This window comes from Balaenoptera ricei, chromosome 5 (genome assembly GCF_028023285.1).
Source record: "Balaenoptera ricei isolate mBalRic1 chromosome 5, mBalRic1.hap2, whole genome shotgun sequence".
Classification (NCBI taxonomy): Eukaryota; Metazoa; Chordata; class Mammalia; order Artiodactyla; family Balaenopteridae; genus Balaenoptera; species Balaenoptera ricei.
This window is the reverse complement of record NC_082643.1, coordinates 107,214,579-107,235,141: the sequence shown is the minus strand read 5'-3', so window position 1 is coordinate 107,235,141 and position 20,563 is coordinate 107,214,579. Positions and strand designations below refer to the sequence as shown.

At 36.6% G+C, this 20,563-nt stretch overlaps 1 protein-coding gene across 2 annotated transcripts in view; it reads left to right on the top strand.

Annotated features, from left to right (window-relative positions):
* The window catches only part of CENPE (centromere protein E), a 73,551-nt gene extending 56,989 nt beyond the window's left edge, over positions 1–16,562 (top strand). For both annotated transcript variants that reach the window (XM_059924201.1, XM_059924199.1), the window contains 6 exons: positions 2,094–2,279; positions 8,130–8,242; positions 9,680–9,777; positions 11,645–11,828; positions 13,458–13,744; positions 16,468–16,562. In XM_059924201.1, coding sequence (XP_059780184.1) covers positions 2,094–2,279; positions 8,130–8,242; positions 9,680–9,777; positions 11,645–11,828; positions 13,458–13,744; positions 16,468–16,562 — 963 coding nt within the window. The remainder of the gene's footprint in view (positions 1–2,093; positions 2,280–8,129; positions 8,243–9,679; positions 9,778–11,644; positions 11,829–13,457; positions 13,745–16,467) is intronic.
* Positions 16,563–20,563: the final 4,001 nt, after the last annotated feature.

The window sequence follows — 20,563 nt, the reverse complement described above, 5'->3', positions numbered from 1 at the left end:
CTTTCTTATGTTTTTCAATTTGCAGCTTCATCAAAGACTTAAAAATGCATTTAATATCTTATATAACATTTATATATAACATGTCTTATATAACATTTCAGAGCAAAATTATAGTATTGAATGTGTTGAGTAACATGGACCATCTTTGTGTCCATGTGATGGGCTTGTTTTTTAAATATAGTTCTATCGTGGCTATCACCCAACTAAATATGAAGCTAGACATTATATAAGAACTTCCCTTTGGATTATAAAACAGAAGTAACTCATAGCTTAATTTGATTACTAGATACAGACACTTAAAGTATTATTACCATACAGTGTAAGTTTCCTAAATCATGTGACTTTCTATTAAAATATAATCTGTGTCTGTATACAGAACTAGTTTAGGGGGAAAGAGCAATTTAGTTTTTCTCTAATTATCATCAGTGTCTTTCATACTGGTTAATGTTATAATCAAGATCAAAATGGAAGAGGCCAAAAATATAACAGATTTCTTAAGCGGATTAACCTGTATCCAAGAATCAGTATGTTATTTGAATAGTTCAATTACTTTGTTAACTACCCTTACGTGGGACTCTGTAAAGAGAACATGCTATTTTATTTTGTTAGCACACAAAATGACTTAGTAGGGCACCCAAGAGTGTATATAATTTATACACTTATACACTTATATAACTTATAACTTATCATTTTTACCAAAATAAATACTTATAATAAAACATCAACCACTAGTTTAATCATTACCAGTGGAAACTAGAAGGTCACTAGTATACTATTGATTGATCTGCTGCACTACACTACCTCAGTCAGCTGGCAGAGATAAAATAGCAGAAATTTGAAACCCATCTACCAAAGCAATAAGATAAAGAAGCAGAGGGAGATTACATCCTTAGTGACCCAGGAAGTGCCCTATCAGATAAGAAATAATATGCTATCAGTTTGGTAATTATGCCAAATTAGAGTAGTTTGGTAATGATACAGAAATAGATAACTAGAGTAGTTTGGTAACGATGCAGAAATAGGTAAACAGAGCATTGGAGCAGAACAGAGTTCAGCATCATACTCAGATAAGTATGAGAATTTAGTTTATGATAATGGTAACAGCCAGCTCAGTGGGGAAAAGACGATTTACTTAACGTTTGATTCAGAGCAACCATCGAGCTATCTGGAAAAAAAGTCTGGATTTCTACCCAACTCATGAAACAAAGATAAATTCTGAGTAGGTCAAAAAACACATTTTCCAGGAAAACCTGCATATATATGTATGTGAATAATCTTATAAATATGAACAAATTCAGGTATTTAAATTCCAGTATTTTTGTACTTGGAAAAAACTGGAAATAACCTAAGCGTTCATTAGTGGATGATCTCCGTGAAACAGGATGTATGTATCCATGAAAACAAATATGAGAGATCTATGTGTATCGATAATGGAAAGATCTGGAAAATATATTATTAGATTTTTTTTTAAATGCAGAACTATATATTTAGTATACTATATATTTAGTAACTATATATTTATTTCCTACTGTGTGTATGACTGTTTTTATGAACAGAATATTCACTTACGCTTAGATACACATAGAAAACTTCTGGAAGGATACACCTGAAAGAGTTTAGTCATTGCTTCATTCAGGGTCAGCTAGGGTTCTGAGGTGGGGAAACTTACTCTTCATCAAATGCCTCTGAATTTTTCCATATGCTTGTATTTTTCAAGTTAAAAAGTAGGTAATAAAAATAAAGGAAAAGACATGTATTACTTTAAAGAGCTAATTATCAAATGTACTTTCTCTAAGTGGTGTTAATTTAAAATGTGAGTACCTATTTAATATGCTTGGCACCATGCGAACTAGTAAATAAATGCTAAACCTTATAATGTAAAATGTGGGCATTTTTTAATCCAAAAGACATCAGCTTATAAATAAAAAAAAATACATGTGTAAATTGAGTGACATTGGCTTCTCTTCTTTTCTATCCTTTGTTAGTGAAATCTGTGAAAATTAATTCCTATATATGATTATTTTTGTCTTAAACTTATATACTAAGACTCTGTCTATATGGCAGACCTTAAACATGTGTACTTTTTCTAATAGAAAACTCAAGAGCTGGAAATGTCACTCCATGAAGCTAAAGAAAGCGCTATGCATAAAGAAGGCAAGATTATAAAGATGCAGAAAGAACTTGAGATGACTCATGACATAATAGCAAAACTTCAAGGGCAAGTTAATGAATCAAATGATTGCCTTGAAAAAACAAAAGAAATGATCCAAGTACTTCAGGTAATTTAACAAACTCATTTTATAAATAAAAGGGTTTGGTTTTTTTATTTTCTTTTACTGTTGAATTTGACAGATAATCTAGGACTCAACTTTTACTTCAACTTCCTATTATCTATGAATATCTGAAGTTCAGTACTCAAACTTTTAAAAAGCAAGTGACAACTTAGAAATGAAATGCAGGAGTATATTTTCATTCAAGATAATGATTTTTATCTTCCTAGAAAAATTATTTTTAAGAGATATAAATATTATTCTTTATAGTTTAAAATGTATATTTTTTTATTTTTCAAAAAAAGGCTTCCTATCTAAATATTTAACATTCTTTATTAGATAAGTGCATTTTAAAATTCTCTTTTCTTCTGCTTAATCCCTTGTTATTGAGTCCCAGCCTTTCGGCTGACTCTGACCTATTTTCTTTATAAAGAGCAATAGTATAAATCTTTTTGACAATGAATGCCATTACACAGTTTGCACCCTCATTCATCATATCCTTACCACTCCCTTTTGTTTTAGCCCAGACACTTCTCACACTTCTGCTACTTGAGTCCAGCCCTAATAAGTATTTGTGCTATTCCTGCTCCAGTGTCTCTTCATTGCAGTTAAAATTAGGAATAAGTCAAGGATGTCTGTTCTTTCCATTATTTAACATTGTTCTAAAAATTCTGGTTCATTCAGTGAGACATGAAACAGAGAGGCAAGAGAAAATAATCTCAGTTTTGTTTTCCAACAATTGTTGATATAGCTAAAAACCAAGAAAATCAACTGTGAGGCTTTAGAATTTTTGATAGTAATTTTTTAATATTTCAAATAATTAAATGACCACATTTTTATTCTTTCAACAAATATTTTTGGGTACCTGCTGTGTGTTGGTCATTGTTCTAGATGCCATGTATACAGCAATGGGAAAAAAAAATAGAAGTTTCTCCCTTCCTTCAAGGAGTTTATGTTCTTGTTCAGGAAGACAGAAAATAATGAAGTATATATGTGTGTCAAATGGTGAAAAGTGCAATGGAAAAAAATTAAGCCAGACAAGGGTACATGGATACTGAGTGAGAGTTGGGGTATAAGGGAAAGAGATGTGACTTTATAAAAGGGCATTGAGGGCTTCCCTGGTGGTGCAGTGGTTGAGAATCTGCCTGCCAATGCAGGGGACACGGGTTCAAGCCCTGGTCTGGGAGGATCCCACGTGCCACGGAGCAACTGGGCCCGTGAGCCACAATTACTGAGCCTGCGCATCTGGAGCCTGTGCTCCACAACAAGAGAGGCCGTGATAGAGAGGCCCGCGCACCGTGATGAAGAGTGGCCCCCACTTGCCACAACTAGAGAAAGCCCTCGCACAGAAACGAAGACCCAACACAGCCGTAAATAAATAAATAAAAATTTAAAAAAATAAAAGGGCATTGAGGAGAGCCACACCTTTAAGGTGACATGAAGTGATGGGGTGAGTGGAGTGATGTGGTAGGAAGAGGGCCTTCTAGGCAAAGGAAATAGCAAACACAAAGGCTTCAACACAGAAACAGTCTAGACATGTTTAAGAAACCACAAGAAAGCCATTGTCTCCTGAGCAGAGTGAGCAAAAGAATAGAGGTGGGAAATAAGGTGAGAAGTAGCAGAGAATCAACTCATAAGGGGTCTTGCAGACTACTTTGGTTTTTATTCTGGGTGAGATGGGAAATCATCAGAGGATTTTGGCTAAAGGATATTGTGGTCTTACTTAATTTTTTTAAAATTGCCCTTTGAAGACAGAATACAGAAGGGTGCGTTAGTGTGACATGCTAGCTGCTACAGCAAAGGGAACCAAAAATGCAATGGCTCAAATAAGATGGAAGGTTATTTCTCTAACTCATATAAAAGCCTGAGTTCCAGGCTGGGGGATGGCTTCATTCCACATGATCAATCAGAGGCCCACATCTCTCCCATCTTGTTTCTCTGCCACGCCCTTGGGTGCTGTTTTCATCTTAGTGGTTAAAGCCAGGTTGTAAGCTGTCCATGCTTGGGCTCACAGGAAAGGGACAAGATAGAGAAGCTAAAATATCTTAAAATCTCTAGTCTCAAAGCCTCTGGTCCAGAAGTGGCACACATCTCTTCCTCTCATATTTCTTGGAGTCAGAGATGATTTCCCTAGTTTTTGGCCTGAGCAACTGGAAGAAGGACTTGCCGTTTATGGAGATAGAAAAGACTGCCAGAAGAGCAAGTTTGAAAACATGGGAGCAGACTCAGAGTTCAGTTTTGAGCACGTTGAATTTGAAATGCCTATCGGGGACACCCAAGCTGAGATATGTCTTAGGCAGTTGGATATGTGACTCTGAGAGAGAGAGAGAGAGATCTAAACTTGAGGTGTAAGTCTGGGGAATTGTCAGCATATAAAAGTCATGAGACTAGATGGGAGCATGAACATATGGAGAAGAGATGTGGAGTAACTAAAAGATACTGAGATGGAGCAGGCGTGCATAAAAGAGAAAGAGGGGCAGGTGGGGGGCAAGAGAGAGTGGTTCTAATTTCCTCATATAAGTGAAGAAAGGGCATAAAGAAAGAGGGAGTGAGCAGCAAACTTCACATTCAGTATAGATTGATACCTATATTATGGAGAGACAAGTATCTTTCCTGCATACCAGAAGTAACCATTTAGATAATATAGCGGGGTCTGGGGGGTCTTGTACAGCACCCTTGGGGAAAGAAAGCAAAATACAGGGTATCCATAACAATCTTTGTACAGTTTGAATTTTTGAAAAATTTGTTTCTGTGTATTATATAAATATTCTATAAAATGCAGTCTTTTGCATGTAACTCAAGAGTTGGCATAATAAAAAAATTAAAAACTATTTACCACTATTTGAAAATACCTATCCAATATAATGTAGGGTTTATTAATGGAATATGGAAGAAAGTAGTTTGAACAAATGAATCATTAACAATTTCATTTAAATCTTTATATTTTTCCTCTGTTGTATCTTTACAAATTGTTTATGTCAAATAGCAGTGAATTTGTTAAAAATTTAAACTGCACTAGAACTTTATGGACATCCTACACAACAGGAAAAAAAATCTTATAATGGCCACAGAATCTAAAATAAAGTGTTTGAAGACTAAACAAAAGATGAGGAAAACATATATGAAAGGAACAACAAAACTTCAAAGAGTAATATAGGAGAACGTGTGGTTTAAGATTTGAAACTTACCATTTCCTGTTTTGGAACCTAAATACTGTACATCCATCAGTTTTTCCCAAATTAATTTCTAAATTTGATGTAATTTAATTCATACTCTCAAAGGAATTCTTTTTCTGGTAGAACAAGGAAAATTTCTTAACAGAATCCATCTAAAATATAGATGATAAATAGATCATGTTAACTAAAAATTGTATTTTCAGTTTATTAGGAAAACTATTTAAGGTGATCGGTATGTCTTGAGTTCAGCTTTCATCACATGCCAAACGTTTGAAATATGGAATTCTTATTGTCTTTCATTTCTAAGGCAGTATTTCCAATTTTGATTTTTTTTACGTAAGAATTATTTTAAACAATGTTATATATGCCTAATTTATTTCATTATATTGTGGTAAAACGTTACTGTAACTTCTGCACTTATAGAATATATTTAAAAAATTTTTGATATCATAAATGGATAATTGTTTTTGGAGTTCTTTGAATTTTTAAAACAGTATATAGACAAATAGATCAATGGAATAGAATAGAGGGCACAGAAATAGACCCACACAAATACAGTCAACTGATCTTTGACAAAAGAACAAAGGCAATTCAGTGGTTCAGTGGAAAAGGATAATCTTATCAACTAATGGTGCTGGACCAATTGCACATTCACAAGCGAAAAAACAAGGCTTGACACAGACCTTACACCTTTCACAAAAATTAACTCAATTGATCATAAACCTAAATATAAAACACAGAACTAGGAAACTCCTAGAAGATGAGATAGGAGAAAAAGTAGCTGACCTTGGGTTTGGCGATGACTTTTTTAGGCACAACACCAAGAACACGATCCGTGAAAGAAAAAATTGATAAGTTGGACTTACTTAAATTAAAAACATTTGCCCTGTGAAAGGCAAACCATAGACTGGGAGAAAAATGTTTGCAAAACATATCTGATAAAGGACTGTTATCCAGAATATACAAAGAACTCTTAAAACTAAATATAATAAGAGAACAAACAACCCGATTAAAAAACAGGCCACAAATCTGAATAGACACCCCACCAAAGAAGACAGACACATGGCAAATAAACATAAGAAAAGAGGCTCAACATCATGTCATTACAGAATTGAAAATCAAAATGACAAGAATAACACTACACACCTATGGTATCTCAAAATACCGTAACAGCCAAAATTCAAAACACTGACAACGCTTGATGCTGGTGAGGATGTGGAGCAACAGGAACACTCAGTCATCATGGCAGAATGCAAATAGCACAGCTACTTTGCAGGAAAGTTTGGCAGTTTCTTAGGAAACTGACACCACTTCAGCCAGACACATGCCCAGGGAGTCCCTGATAACAGCGTCTGGTCCAGAAGGCCTGGGTAGTGAACTGGTGCTCTGACTGAGCAAACAGTGGGTTCCTCTGACCCAGTCATCAACCTCCTTAAGCTGAGCATCTGTCATTTTTAGAAGCTTTGCATCTTTTTAGTCTTTGCTAGCCATTGTGTGTGTACAGATGTTTTTATGGGGGTTGGAGTGGGAAAGCCTAGAGGAATAGAGAGCTCTCTGGGTTCCTATTTAGATGGGTTTATTTTTGTATTCAATATCTAATAGTATTCCACTGTGTGGCTGTGGTACAGCAATAAAAAGAGCAATTTATTCAGCAGTAATAGGAAGTGAGCTCTCAAGCCACAGAAAGACGTGGAGGAATCTTAAATGCGTATTGTTAATTAAAATAAACCAATCCGAAAAGGCTACATACTGGATGATTCCAGCCATATGACATTCTGGAAAAGGCAAAACTAGGGAAACAGTAAAAAGATCAGTAATTGCCAACAGTTTAAGGGGAGGGAGGGAAGAAGGATGGATAGGTGAAGTGTGGGGGGTTTTTAGGGCAGTGAAACTATTCTGAATGATAGAGTAATGATGAATACACGTCACTATACAAGTGTTAAAACCCATAGAATATACAATACAAACAATAAACCCTAATGTAAACTATGAACTTTAGTTAATAGTATTGTATCAATATTGGCTCATCATTTGTAACAAATATACCACATTAATATGTTATGTTATAACAGGAGAGTTGGGGCAGGGGGAGGGCACAGTATATGGGAACTCTGTGTACTCTCTGCTCAATTTTTCCATAAGCCTAAAATTACTTTGAAAATGAAATCTATTCATTAAAAAAAAAAGATTTATATATGGATTTTTATTTCTCTGAGTAGAAAGTAGATATATCACTGGATTGAACCATCTTTGACTACAAAATATCCTCAACAATGCTACATAATACTTTGTGCCTTAAATTCAGTTCTAGTTTGATATTTATATTGCTGTTCTGACATCTTTTTCTTTCATTTTCCTGATTAACCTTCGTCTGCCCTTTTCATTGTTTTCAACCTTTGTTTCATATGTTTAGGTAGATTGTTTTTAAATTGGGAAAAAAAATTGTTTTAAGAAACAAAAGTCATATGTTTTCTAAGTACGTATTAGCTTCCAAGAGCTTCAAGTTATACTTCACATCGTATATCTATTTGTTATTCATTTCAGTGTTAAAATTTGTGCCTTCCCTGCTTTTCATATATTTGAAGATGGCTGTTTTAAAATGTTTCTACCAGATCAAGGCAGTTAACAACTCTTCAGAACTGCTCTAAAATTATTTTATTTTTCTTTTCTCTAAAAAATTTAGGACAAAGTTGCTTTAGGAGCTAAGCCCTATAAAGAAGAAATTGAAGAGCTCAAAATGAAGCTGGTGAAAATAGACCTAGAGAAGATGAAAAATGCCAAGGAGTTTGAAAAGGAGTATGTCTTTGCCTTAATTGAACATGACTTTAAAAGCTTAAATTTCCTTTCAAAACTATATAAATTTCTTTGCATTAGTTAACTTTTTAAAATATATGAAAATATTTTTATTGCTTTTTAAAAATATAAATACAAACATTCACAGATTTTAAATCTATTAAATTCTCATTACATATGCAAAGGTTTTAAAATAAGCACAATTCTGATTACTAACACACTATGTCTTTGGATGCTTCTTGCTCAATCATATATAAATAGCTTTAAAATATCCTTTTTATGCTTGAGAGTAAATGTTAAGAACCTGTGGTGTATTTAGCATTTGATTAAGGTCTCTGTTGGTTCTCTTAATTTTATTTGTTCTTCCCATCGTGTTTTTATGAAAAAGTTGTATTTCCTTTTAAATTATAATACCTAATGCCCAAGAGCATATCCTCTTTTTATTGATTTGTTTATATATAGTACTACATACGTAATAGCATGCCTCAAGTTCTTTGTGGTATAGCATAATGAAAAGAACATTAGCCAGTGTCAGGGAAACTAAATTAGAAATATGTTGCCTCTAATGAATATATCACCTTACACAAGCTGTTTAATCTCTCTGGGCCTCACATTCATAATCAATAAAAGGATAGGTTTATATTAAAGGATTTTTTAAGATCCCTTCTGGTTCCTAACACTTTTAATTCTTCCTATAAATCTTTAATAAATATCTAATGATGATATCTAATTTTGCCTAAAATGTAACACTCTGAATCTTCATTCGTTCTAACCAGGCTTCCGGTGATAAGAAGTGAAACTTAGGTCTATTAAGATCTTCATTATAAAAAGCAATTTTACTTATAGAATAGAATGGGCAGATACTGTCAGCCTCTAAGAAAAGCAGAGTATCATTGCTGATTTATCATTGCTGATTAATGCTTAAGCAAACAGTTCACAAAATTTTTCTACGAGGGAACAATGAGTAGAATTTGACCTTTGACTGTACCACCTTAGACCAGAGCTGCAGCCAGGGTTTGCTTTCCTGACAATGTAGAAAGGAAGCTGCTTTTTGCTTTCATGCTCTGGTAATTGTTGTACCTTCAAGGTATTTCTAGGACCTCATGGTAACAGACCAATTATTTATTTTATGGTGCCCCCAGATATAATTTTACACACTATCCGGTTAATAGCTATTGGGCTTCCAGAAATTTAAAAAGAATTGATTTCTCAATGTTAAAAACAATTGCTGCTGCAACCAAACAGAATACTTCCAATTTGGTGGTGTGATAGCTGTGAGGTGCATGATACCAGGAGGGTATCATGAGGGCTCATCTACTGCTACCAGGACATTGTGTTGATGTGATGTGTCTTATTAGAAAATTCTTGACAGCAGTTGTGTTTATTCCTTCATTAAAAATTAGTTTCTGGGCTTTTACATATTTCTGTTATTCTTAATAGAATCGCTTCGACAAAAACCACTGTGGAATATCAAAAAGAAGTTATAAGGCTATTGAGAGAAAATCTTAGAAGAAATCAACAGGCCCAAGATACCTCAAGTAAGTAGAAAATGCTGATATTTCCCGATCTTTCCATTTTACTTCAATACACTTACATATTTTGAAGACTGCTATTACAAGTATGATAGTCAAAAATAAAGCTAAGTTAATCACTGATTTAGAAAGAACTATTTTTATTTTTTTGGCTGCATTGGGTCTTTGTTGCAGCAGCATGCGGGTTTTTCTCTGGTTGCAGTGCGCGGGCTTCTCATTGCGGTGGTTTCTCTTGTTGCAGAGCACGGGCTCTAGGCGCGCAGGCTTCAGTAGTTGTGGCACGTGTGCTCAGTAGCTGTGGCTCACAGGCTCTAGAGCGCAGGCTAAGTAGTTGTGGTGCACAGGCTTAGTTGCTCCGCAGCATGTGGGATCTTCCCAGACCAGGTCTCGAACCCGTGTCCCCTGCATTGGCAGGCAGATTCTTAACCACTGTGCCACCAGGGAAGCCCCAAGAAAAAACTATTTTTAAAATGAATTCATTGGGCTCATATTTATCCTGTGACATCTCCTTAGTTTACTGTAATCTTAACTGTCTATCCATTATAGATTTTTAGAAAATACACATTTTACTTTTGCATAATCAGATCTTTACCTATTAGTGAAGGTATCTTCAGCACTGCAAAAGAATGACTTAACTATCAGGGTAGAAGTACACTTCCCAATAAAAATACAAGCATATGTCTTAATAGATTGTAACCATGTGCACAGTAAAAATATTATCAGTTCACAGTAAAGATAACTAAATATTATCCTACTTGTCCTTAATACTGAAAATATAGAGTTGATGCATACTTGCAAACTTTTTGAAATTTATCTTAGGAACAGTCTTTAAGTTTAATGATCAAATTTCTGCATATATATCTCTCAAACTATACCTTTTTTTGTATTTCTATCTCTTATATTTCATTTGAAAAGAGAAAATGCTGAACAGTATTTGGGGCAGCTTTGTATAGTAAGACAAGCATTGAACAATGTATGTAATAAGGATCAAACTAAAAGTTGTGTGTGCAAGCACACTGAAAATTCTAAAGGTCGAGCAAATGTAAGATGATATTTATGTGTATTATTGTCCACTCATTAAAAAAAAAGAATTAGAGATAGTGTTAAAGATGATCACAGCTCCTATCTGGAAAACTTTAAGGGATAAAAATAGAACTGAGGATTCCTTGTTGTTACAGAAGGGTCAGGATAATTACTCTTGATTTGTAAGTTACTTTCAGGTACATATTGTCCCTGAATTCAGAATAATTCAAAAGGAAATGGACATTGAGTATCTTCCCCACACACACCTTTCCCCCCTTTTATAAATCGTGAGTGACCCAGTGGATTATTCTATTTCATAAGCACCTCACATTTGTATGCAGTTTTATCTAAAATTTACAGAACAGTTCCTTACATTACTTTTACACACACAGTGTAGAATACTTAATAATATATGCTCTAATATCATTCTAAGGTTTATCTAGTGAACAGTTATGTGTTGAATACTTGTGATGCACTGAATGACGGGGGTGGACCCCACACACACTGTAGGAAGAAGCCCGCCAGGTGATTCTACTGCTATAGAAGATAGATCAATGGAGGACAGCTCTGAGGAGGATTGTTACTACTACAGTGATGGTGAACGATCTCCGCAGGATTATGAGAATGGAATTGGTGGGTGGAGAGAAGCAGGAGGATTCGAGAGCTGTTTAGAATTGATGACCAAATAGCCGTGTGAGGTTAAGGGAGAAGGAGGTGGGCTAGGATGACTTCCAGGGAGATGGTGGTGTATTGGTTTTTATAGTGACTTACTACCTTTCATAATGTTTTCTTTATTTCTTTATTTGGAACTACTAAAATTATCACCTGTCTGTATTTTTGCCTCCCGCAGTGGTATCAGAACACGCTGATCCTCAGCCTTCAAATAAACCCTTCACCTGTGGAGGTGGCAGTGGCATTGTACAAAGCACGAAAGCTCTTATCCTGAAGAGTGAGTATATACGGCTGGAAAAGGAAGTTTCCAAGTTAAAGCAGCAAAATGAACAGCTAATAAAGCAAAAGAATGAGCTGTTAAGGTAAGATCTGCTCACACGATATAGAAATTATACTTACGTCTTACATGTCGGGGAGGATGATATAGACACATACATAAATAGCTTTTGCAGTTGGCAATCCTTCACACATACGGAGAAAGTAATTTTTAAGTTTCATAAAATATGTCTTTTTTAAAAGGCATAAAAATATGGTAGCACCATTCCAGATGTTGGCTATCTATCAATTGACCTATGTTTAACTAAGCCGAGAACTAGGAAGTAAAGAAAGATCTTTGAGGGAACAGCTTAAATATACCACAAGTCCATATACCCAAGTCAATGAGGCTCTTACTCAAGGAGGAACCCCTTAGGTCCATTATCGTAGCCTACTTAGTTTTACTTTATAAACAGTTCTGACAAATTTAATTATTTGGCTTCTACCAAAGACTAGAATCTTGTGCTAACCTCTACCAATGAGACAATAGGAGAAAAATAGGCATTAAACAAATAATTCCACAAATAACTAATCCTTTGTAATGAGTGCTATCAAGCAAACAGCAACAACAAAAAATAGGACATTATGAAAGGGTATATCACAGAGGGATCAAAACTTATCTAGGTATGGGGAGAGGTGGTGATCAAGAGACTAATCTTTAAGACTGGATGTGAAAAATGAGTAGAAATTAGGCCAGGTGAAAGGAGAGGTGGGTAAGCCTTCTAGGCTGAGGGAACAGCATGTGCACAGGCTTTGAGTCAGGAAGAGTGACCAGCTGGTGGAACTGAAAGACATCCACTGTGGCCAGGGCATAGAGACTGAGACAGTGAGGTGCAAGATGAGATGCCAGAGGTAACTGGTCCAGGTTACACAGGCCCCAGAGGTCATTGGGAGGACGTTTGGGTGGTATCCTAAATGTAATGGAAGGATTAACTCCACTGGAGGATTTTAAGCCAAGGCCTGCTGAGATCAGATAGCGGTATAGGAGGCCCCAATTTAGGAATGTGTTTATTGTTGTCCAAGCAAAAGATAATTTTGGCATGGGCTGGAATGGTGCCAATGCAGATAAAAATAAGGAAACGAATTTGAGAAATAAGTATGAGGCTGTATCAACAGACTTGGCTCACATAAAGGAGACAAGGGCCCCTAGGATGGTTGCCCAGGTTTCTCTCTGGAGAAACTGGATAAACGCTGGTGGCATTTCCTGTGAGAAGCAAAACTGTAACTAATCCAGAAAAACACCATGAATTATTTCTTTTAAAATGACAAAGGTACATTAGAATCATCTACCCAGACTGATTTATCAAATTATGGCCCCAAATTATCAACAGATAAACCTCTGGACGATATCACTGATTTGTTTAAAAACCTGATGTCATGCTCTGAGCTTTCTTTTCAAAACTCCATGATTCTGGAGGTTTATTACAATTACTTAAATTATACTGACCTCATTTCATTTTCTGAACTGTGGAAACAGTCCAAACAGGAAGCATTAGGTTGAAACTTAACTATAAATATGATAAAATGATAAATTATAGGTTATGTATATTTTACCACAATTTAAAGCAATTTTTTTTTTAACTTAAACGTGAGTACGTTGCAGGAATTGTAGTCTTATGGTCTCCTTTTTTCTCCACCTCCACCCCCCCGCCCCGCCCTGACCCCTCACATTTAAGCAATAATCATCATCTTTCCAGAGAGGTCAACACGTGGAAGGAGAGAACCCTTAAAAGAGAGGCTTACAAAGAAGTAACTTGTGAGAATTCTCCAAAGTCTCCTAAAGTGACTGGAACAGCCTCTAAAAAGAGACAACATATGTCATCTCAATGCAAGGAACGGAATTTACAAGATCCTGTGCCAAAGGAATCGCCAAAATCCTGGTTTTTTGATAGCCGATCAAAGTCTTTGCCGGTACCTCCTCCAGTTCACTATTTTGATAACTCAAGTTTAGGCCTTTGCCCAGGTAGGTAAATACACTGGTTGCTTGGAAATGGGGCGGGGATGGGGGGCGGATAATGGTTGGAACCTCTCTTTAATATGTGGTCCCCACAGGGCAGGTGTAGACAAGAGAGGATGGCGTTGGTCAGGCTCACAGTGCCCAGACTTCATGGCTATTTCTGTGGGAGAAAGTTTCTCCAAAGCACAGCTCTGAAGTGCAGTAGTCACTTTTTACCCCAAGTGAAGCCTTTTTTTTTTTTTTCTTTCCTTTGGTATGTAAAAATTCTATTTGTGAGCCATTGCTTAGCAAATCAAATCTGAAAATAAGATATTATTTCTTTAGAAATACAAGAAAACAACCCCAAGTGAAGTTTGCCTCTTAAACCCTCAGCTTTTCCCTGGAATGAACAAGCAACTGTCCCAAGGACATAAGGATACTACCTTATAAACAAAACCAGTTTTACTGAAAAAGACTTTATCAATTCAATAGGCCAGTATTTCCTATAGGATTATATTCATTTTACGCAAGCCAGATCATAGACTTGTATCATTTACTTATTCATTTAATCAACAGAATTTTTTTATTTCAACTCTGTGTCACATATTAGGCCCTAATGGTACATTAATAAGCAAAACCAGATATGGTCCCTGCCCTCTTAGAGCTTACAGTCTAACAGGTATAGACAGTAATCAAGTGACAAAACAAGGTAAAATTCTAGAGTGCAAAAGGCTATGAGACTTATAATAGGTTGTTGTTTTTTAAATATTACAGAAGTCTTCCTTGAAAAAGGGAACTGAGATCTAGGAGGTTAATGTGAGTTAGCTTAACAAAAAGGGGAGGGTAAAGCGTTTCAGGCAGATGGAACAGTGACAGCCGCAGTCAGGGTAGGAGGGACCACAGTCAGGGGAAGGATTGAAAGAAATATGCTGTGGCCAGAGCACAAGGAACACAGGCTTCTGTGGATGTAGTCAGTGAAGCCAAAGAGAGAGCTCAGAGCCAGACATGCAGGACTTTGTAGATAGTGTAAAGGAATTTAAACTTGATCCTGTAGGCATATAGAGGAAGCCATTGGAAGACTTTAAACAATAGCAGGGGAACGTGATGACTTGTAAACTTTGAAAACATTACCTCAGCTGTTAGGTAACCAACAAATCATAGGAGCAAGAGTTTGACAGTTGCCTGGGCAAGGGTGACAGCATGAACCTGGGCAGGTGCAATGGAGATGGAGAGACGTGGACAGATGGGAGAGATTTGGGGGCAAAATGAGCAGTGCTAGGTGCCTGATCGGATGGCCTGGGGTGGAGTCAGGGATCGCCCCCAGCTCTGCGGAGGTGCTATACACAGAGGTGGGGAACATGTCAGGAGAAGCTCTGTGATATGGCGTTTCTCAGTCTTTCTCACCACATAGCATTTATCATGTGCCCACATGTGTATGGCCACAGCCCTTTGTGACAGTGTATCTGCCTCTCAGAAACACCCTTTTATGCACTTGTAGAAACCTAAAGCAACAAAACTGTACATTAAGAGAGGCAGCTGCCAGAGATCATTTAAAGCTCTGAGCAAAGGTTGCCAGGATTTATGAGAACTCTACTTTTTGACAAAGAAGGAATCAGTCCGTTCTCATCAACTACACGTCAGAATTGGATCACGTCAGCACTCTGACAGTGCTGTTAGAGATACAGGAAGGAACAACGCAATTTGGAAAAAATTTTGAACTATTCACTTCATTGAACAGTATGTTACAGACATTTGAGGACATTCCATTAGCTAACACTTCCGTGGAACTTTTGCTGTATACACACACACCACACCATTTTAGAAGGGTCTATTCAAAAACTGATAAAGTTTTATAATCACCTTTTGATTTTTATCTGACAGTGCCAAAGGCACGTGCATAATATGAAGTAATCCAACCTCAAATAAAAATGCTTAAGTCTTTTTATCAATACGTGGATCTCTCTGGTACAACTTTTAAGTAAAATAAAAGAGTAGTCTGGAGGGATATATAAATCAAAAACTGACCAATTCCGAATTAAAGGACATAGTCTCAGCTTGAATTAGTAAAATATCAGTCTAAAAAAATTTTAATTATAAAAGGAAATTTATATTATCTCAACACCTAAGATAATTTCCAAGACCAGTTATTCTAGATTTACTTTCATGAATATAATAATTTGAAAATAAATATTGTTTATAAACAAATAGATGCAGTTGAAGTGCTTTTTAAAGGCTCAAAGAAAACTTTTTAAAGATGGCTAAATATTCTCTAAAATACATAGTATTTGTACAGCTCACCATTTTTTTTCCCAAAAAATAGGACAAAAGAAAATCTGAGTTAATCTGTCTTTGGTTCACTTTGAATCTCAAATTGATGAATTCCAAATAAGACTTTATTACTTCTTGGTTTTATGTACAATATGGTTTTTCTAACAATTCATCTTATGAGAAAATGGGAAATAAACTTCTTCAACTTCTGAAACTAACACACTATTGTGAAGCAATCATACTCCAATAAAGATCTATTAAAAAAAAAAAAAAACTTCAACTCTGCTGAAGTGAAATATAGTTTTTTAACAAGCAAAATAATGAACCATGTTTAAGTGCTGTGTTTCATTCTTCTTACATCTCTTCTTATATCTCTACTCCAAACATCCTTTTCACTTTAGCTGTATTTGGGATTTGTGTATGTTTTTACTAAGATTACTTTTGTAGTTGATTTTTTTTTTCTTTTTTTTTTTCCCTCTCAGAAGAACAAATTGCTGGAGCAGAGACTGTGGATCCCCAGCCAGGTCCTTGGCATGCCTCCTCTGGAAAAGATGTGCCCGAGTGCAAGACTCAGTAGATTCCTCTCCGTCACTTTTCTGGGGGCCCAGCATTCCATGTTTGGAAATGCCTGTGTTTATCACTGGCGATGATGTCACAGGCCAACTTAATTTCAGTTGTTTTCACTTTGCCGGTAGAATTGGAAGGTGAAGGAACGGGATTCATTCCCGTAATTTAGAATGGTGATAGCAATACCTTCTTCTTGAATGTGGTAATCCTTTAGAAGTTGAATAGTTTTATTTATTTATATGTTTTGTAAAGAATAAAGTTATTGAAGGAAATTTCCAATCTTTCCATGTATACATAAAATGTATACTTTTTTATTAATGTAAAGTTATCCACATATGACTTAGAGAATTCCAAAGCATGATTCATAAATTAATATGAAACATCATTTAATTAACAAAATTACAGACTCCTTAAACATTCAATAAACGTTTGCTTAGTTCTGAATGACAGCACCATGTAATATTAACTGATGGTTTCTCGGTGGGGTACTCAGGGTATATTTGGCTCTCTTCTCTTCTGGTTTGTTGACTTTCAGAAGTTTGCTCTAAAAATACACACATGCATTCCACACTTAGGTTGTTAAGGAATAGCAAGTGATACGACCTCTTCACTTTCTAGTTTTAATCTTCCTTTTGCTGTAATAAGCTACAAAAGTTGTTTCTCACTTTTCAGTGTTTTACCAACCAACCCACTCCCTATACAAGCACCCTAAATTGGTTGGTTTGTTATTAGACTTAGTACTCGATTGCACATTTATTCCCAACTGGAAGAACCACATAGATTTATTCTACCCTTTCACTTTAGACATGGGGAAACAGCAACCAGAGTTTCCATCAAAGTTTTCAAACCTGGGGTCCCCACAGATAACGTAAGGCATTCTAAGGTGGACCTCATGTAGGCTGTAAAACCTCTGAAATTTAATGTTAACTTTTGTGTGTGGATTCATTTTTCTAGAGTACTAAGGTCCATACTTGCTTTTATCATACTCCCAGAGGGGTCTCTGACCCTACAAGAGGTTATGAACTACGTTTTAGAGAGTATTTGATATTTTATAGCATATAACTTTGAAAAACCACATAGAACAGCAAGATGCTTAAGGTTCAGAACAGAGTTAGTGATTTCAAGGCATTCTTGGCTCTTTGGTAAGAATATTTATTCAAAGGAAGAGATTATGAATTGCATCATAGCCATCATTCTAAAGTCTGGATTGGATATTTTCCCTTATCTTAACATACTGTCACAGGAATTCACTAGGGCTGAGGGGAAAGTGTCCCCTCCTATAATCTTCTCCCCCGGGCCTGTTTCTCCTTTTCACCCTTACCCAAACAGAACACTATAACAGCACTGCAGGTTTGATTCTTTACAACGTCTAGTAGGTACGTTCACCTGAATAATAACACTAGTTTAAAGACCATTAAAAATATAATCAGTCATCAGGTTTCCAGTCTAGCAGAATGTTGCTTAACTCTCTGAATTTGGATGTCCATTTCCTTCCTTGGATTTGGGAAATTTGGGGCCATTATTGATTTCTTCAAATCAGCTATTTGTCCCCGTCTCTCTTCTTCTGGTCTACTTGCTAGTGTCCCATAAGTACCTTAGGCTCTCTTCACTTTTTTCTTTCTTTTTGCTTCTCTGACTGGATAATTTCAAATGACCTGTCTTCCACTTTGTTGATTCTTCTGCTTGATCAAGTCTGCTGTTGAACCCCTCTAGTGAATTTTTCAATTTGGTTATTATATTCTTCAGTGCCAGAATTTGTTTGGTTCTTTTTAATAGTTTCTATTTATTTGTTAATATTTTCATTTTGCTCGTGCATCATTTTCCTGATTTCATTTAGTTGTCTGCATTCTCTTGCAGATCATTGAGCTTGTTTAAAACTATTATTTTTAATTCTTTGATAGGTACTTCTTAGATTGCCATTTCTTTGGAGCTGGTTTCTGGAGATTTATTTTGTTCCTTTGAATGGGCCATGTTTCTTTGTGTGCCTCCTGACTTTTTGCTGGGTTTTATGCATTTGAAAAAACAGCCACCTCTTCTAGCTTCGTACAGGGGAGCACCATCAATGAGCTCATGTATAGATGCTGGGGTCCTCTGAAACCTTTTGGTGGGATTGCAACTTCTCTGGGCTTGTGTGTGTGACTTGCCAACTCGAGAGGGTTGCCAGTGCCTTTTTCAGGAGCTCATAACCTCTCCCTCCTTCTGGTGTCTGTCTGCAGTACTGCGGGTTCTTTGTTGCTACAGCAGGAAGCCACCCCACTGTCCATTTTTCTCATTGGCCCTCAGGCAACCAGAGTACATCAGCACCCCAAGTCAGGCGAAACACAAACCAGTCACTTGTGCAGCCATCCAAAAAGCTGGAACGCCAGACACACACTCTACTCTTCTTCCTCCCTCTCAAGGATGAAGCTTCGAGCTGGGCACCTTGTCCTGACTGTGCAGAGCCACACCAGCCTCTGATGGCACGGCAGGCTCTCTGGTGCCAAACTGTGCCAGTTCCATCAGCACTCCAAGTAGGGGAGCATGACCAGTCACTCAAGCAGCCCTCAAAAAGCTGGAACTTTGGATGAATCTTCCACTCTCCTTTTTCCCCCCTACTCCCCATGATGGGGAAACTGAGCCAGGGGCTAAGCTGTGCTAGCCTGGGAGAGGCGTAGTAGCAGGTCAAAAACGGCTCTTCTCACCCGCTTCAGTGTGGCTGTCCTCAGCTTTGCCCTCACCTAGGGTACTGCAATTTCTTAATGGGCTTCTGAAGTTCTCACAAAAGTATTTCGGTCCATATATTGTTGTTAAGTCAGTGTCTGTCAGGGAAAGAGAGCTGGCACTTCTGTTCCTCCATCAATGTTGGAATGTTGCTAACCTCTAATGATCTGAGTTTCAATATTGTGATGAGTGTTTGTGAAGGAATGGTAATGAAAATCAGCAGTGGAAACTTGCAAGAAGGTTAAAAAGCAGTAATATGGTCAGACAATACGAGAAGACAAAATATATTTATTGTTCATAAGAAACATGTTCTTGAGCCTGGCAGAACTATTACTGAGAGCCTACCATTCATATTCAGCGAATATTAAAAGACCATCTACTATGAACTTATCATTGGTCTAGGCACCAAAAGGTACTGCCTTTGTGGAACTCATATTGTATTTGGAAAACAAATAACTCATATACTTTTAATATGAGCTGATCACAGGGTGAAAAAGATACAGTCCCTAGCCTTGAAGAAATTTAGTCCACTGACAATACAGATGGTTAAGCAAATATTTGCATTACCATGTGACAGGCTGTCAGAAAGTAACCATTACTGTTGAACATCAGTGGGTGAAGAAGGGAGGCTGAAGAAAGTTGCATCAAGAAAGATGCAGCTCTGAAAGTATCAGAGTTGGCCTTGATTAGAGAACTTTCATGTTCATAAAATGTGTATTCCAAAATCTTCAAAAGTCAAAGGAAAGGGATTGTTATTAAAGCAAGGAGCACAGCAGGATGTGGTTACAGATCATTAGACCCAACATTAGAAGCTAGAGTAGGGCAATGAGGTTCAGTTACCAAAGACATGCAGAAACTAGGTCAGGGATTTGGGGGTTTTTTTTAATTTTTAAAGGGCAATATTTGCTATCCATTATAATTGAATTTGTAATAATCATTAAGTACAAATGTAACATACTGTACTGATGGTTTTAAATGCCGAGTCCTTCCTCACAACATCCCTGAGGTAAGTGCTATGACTATTTCAAGGATGAGAAAACTGAGATTTATAGTTAAGTGACTTAGCTAGTGAGGGAAAGATGTGGGACTTACCTTTATCCTTCTGACTTCACAGCCTTTGTTCTGAGCCACTGTGACTATTATAAATACACTTAGCTCCAAGAGCAAAAAAGTGATCTAAAGAAGTTTATTTTTCTCACATAAGAAATCCAGAGGAGTTAGTCTAGGGCTGTTGTCTTGAGGCTGTCTTCAAGGAACCAGGTTCCTTCTCTCACCCAGCTGTCTTTATGCGTCTGACCTCACACCAAGTCA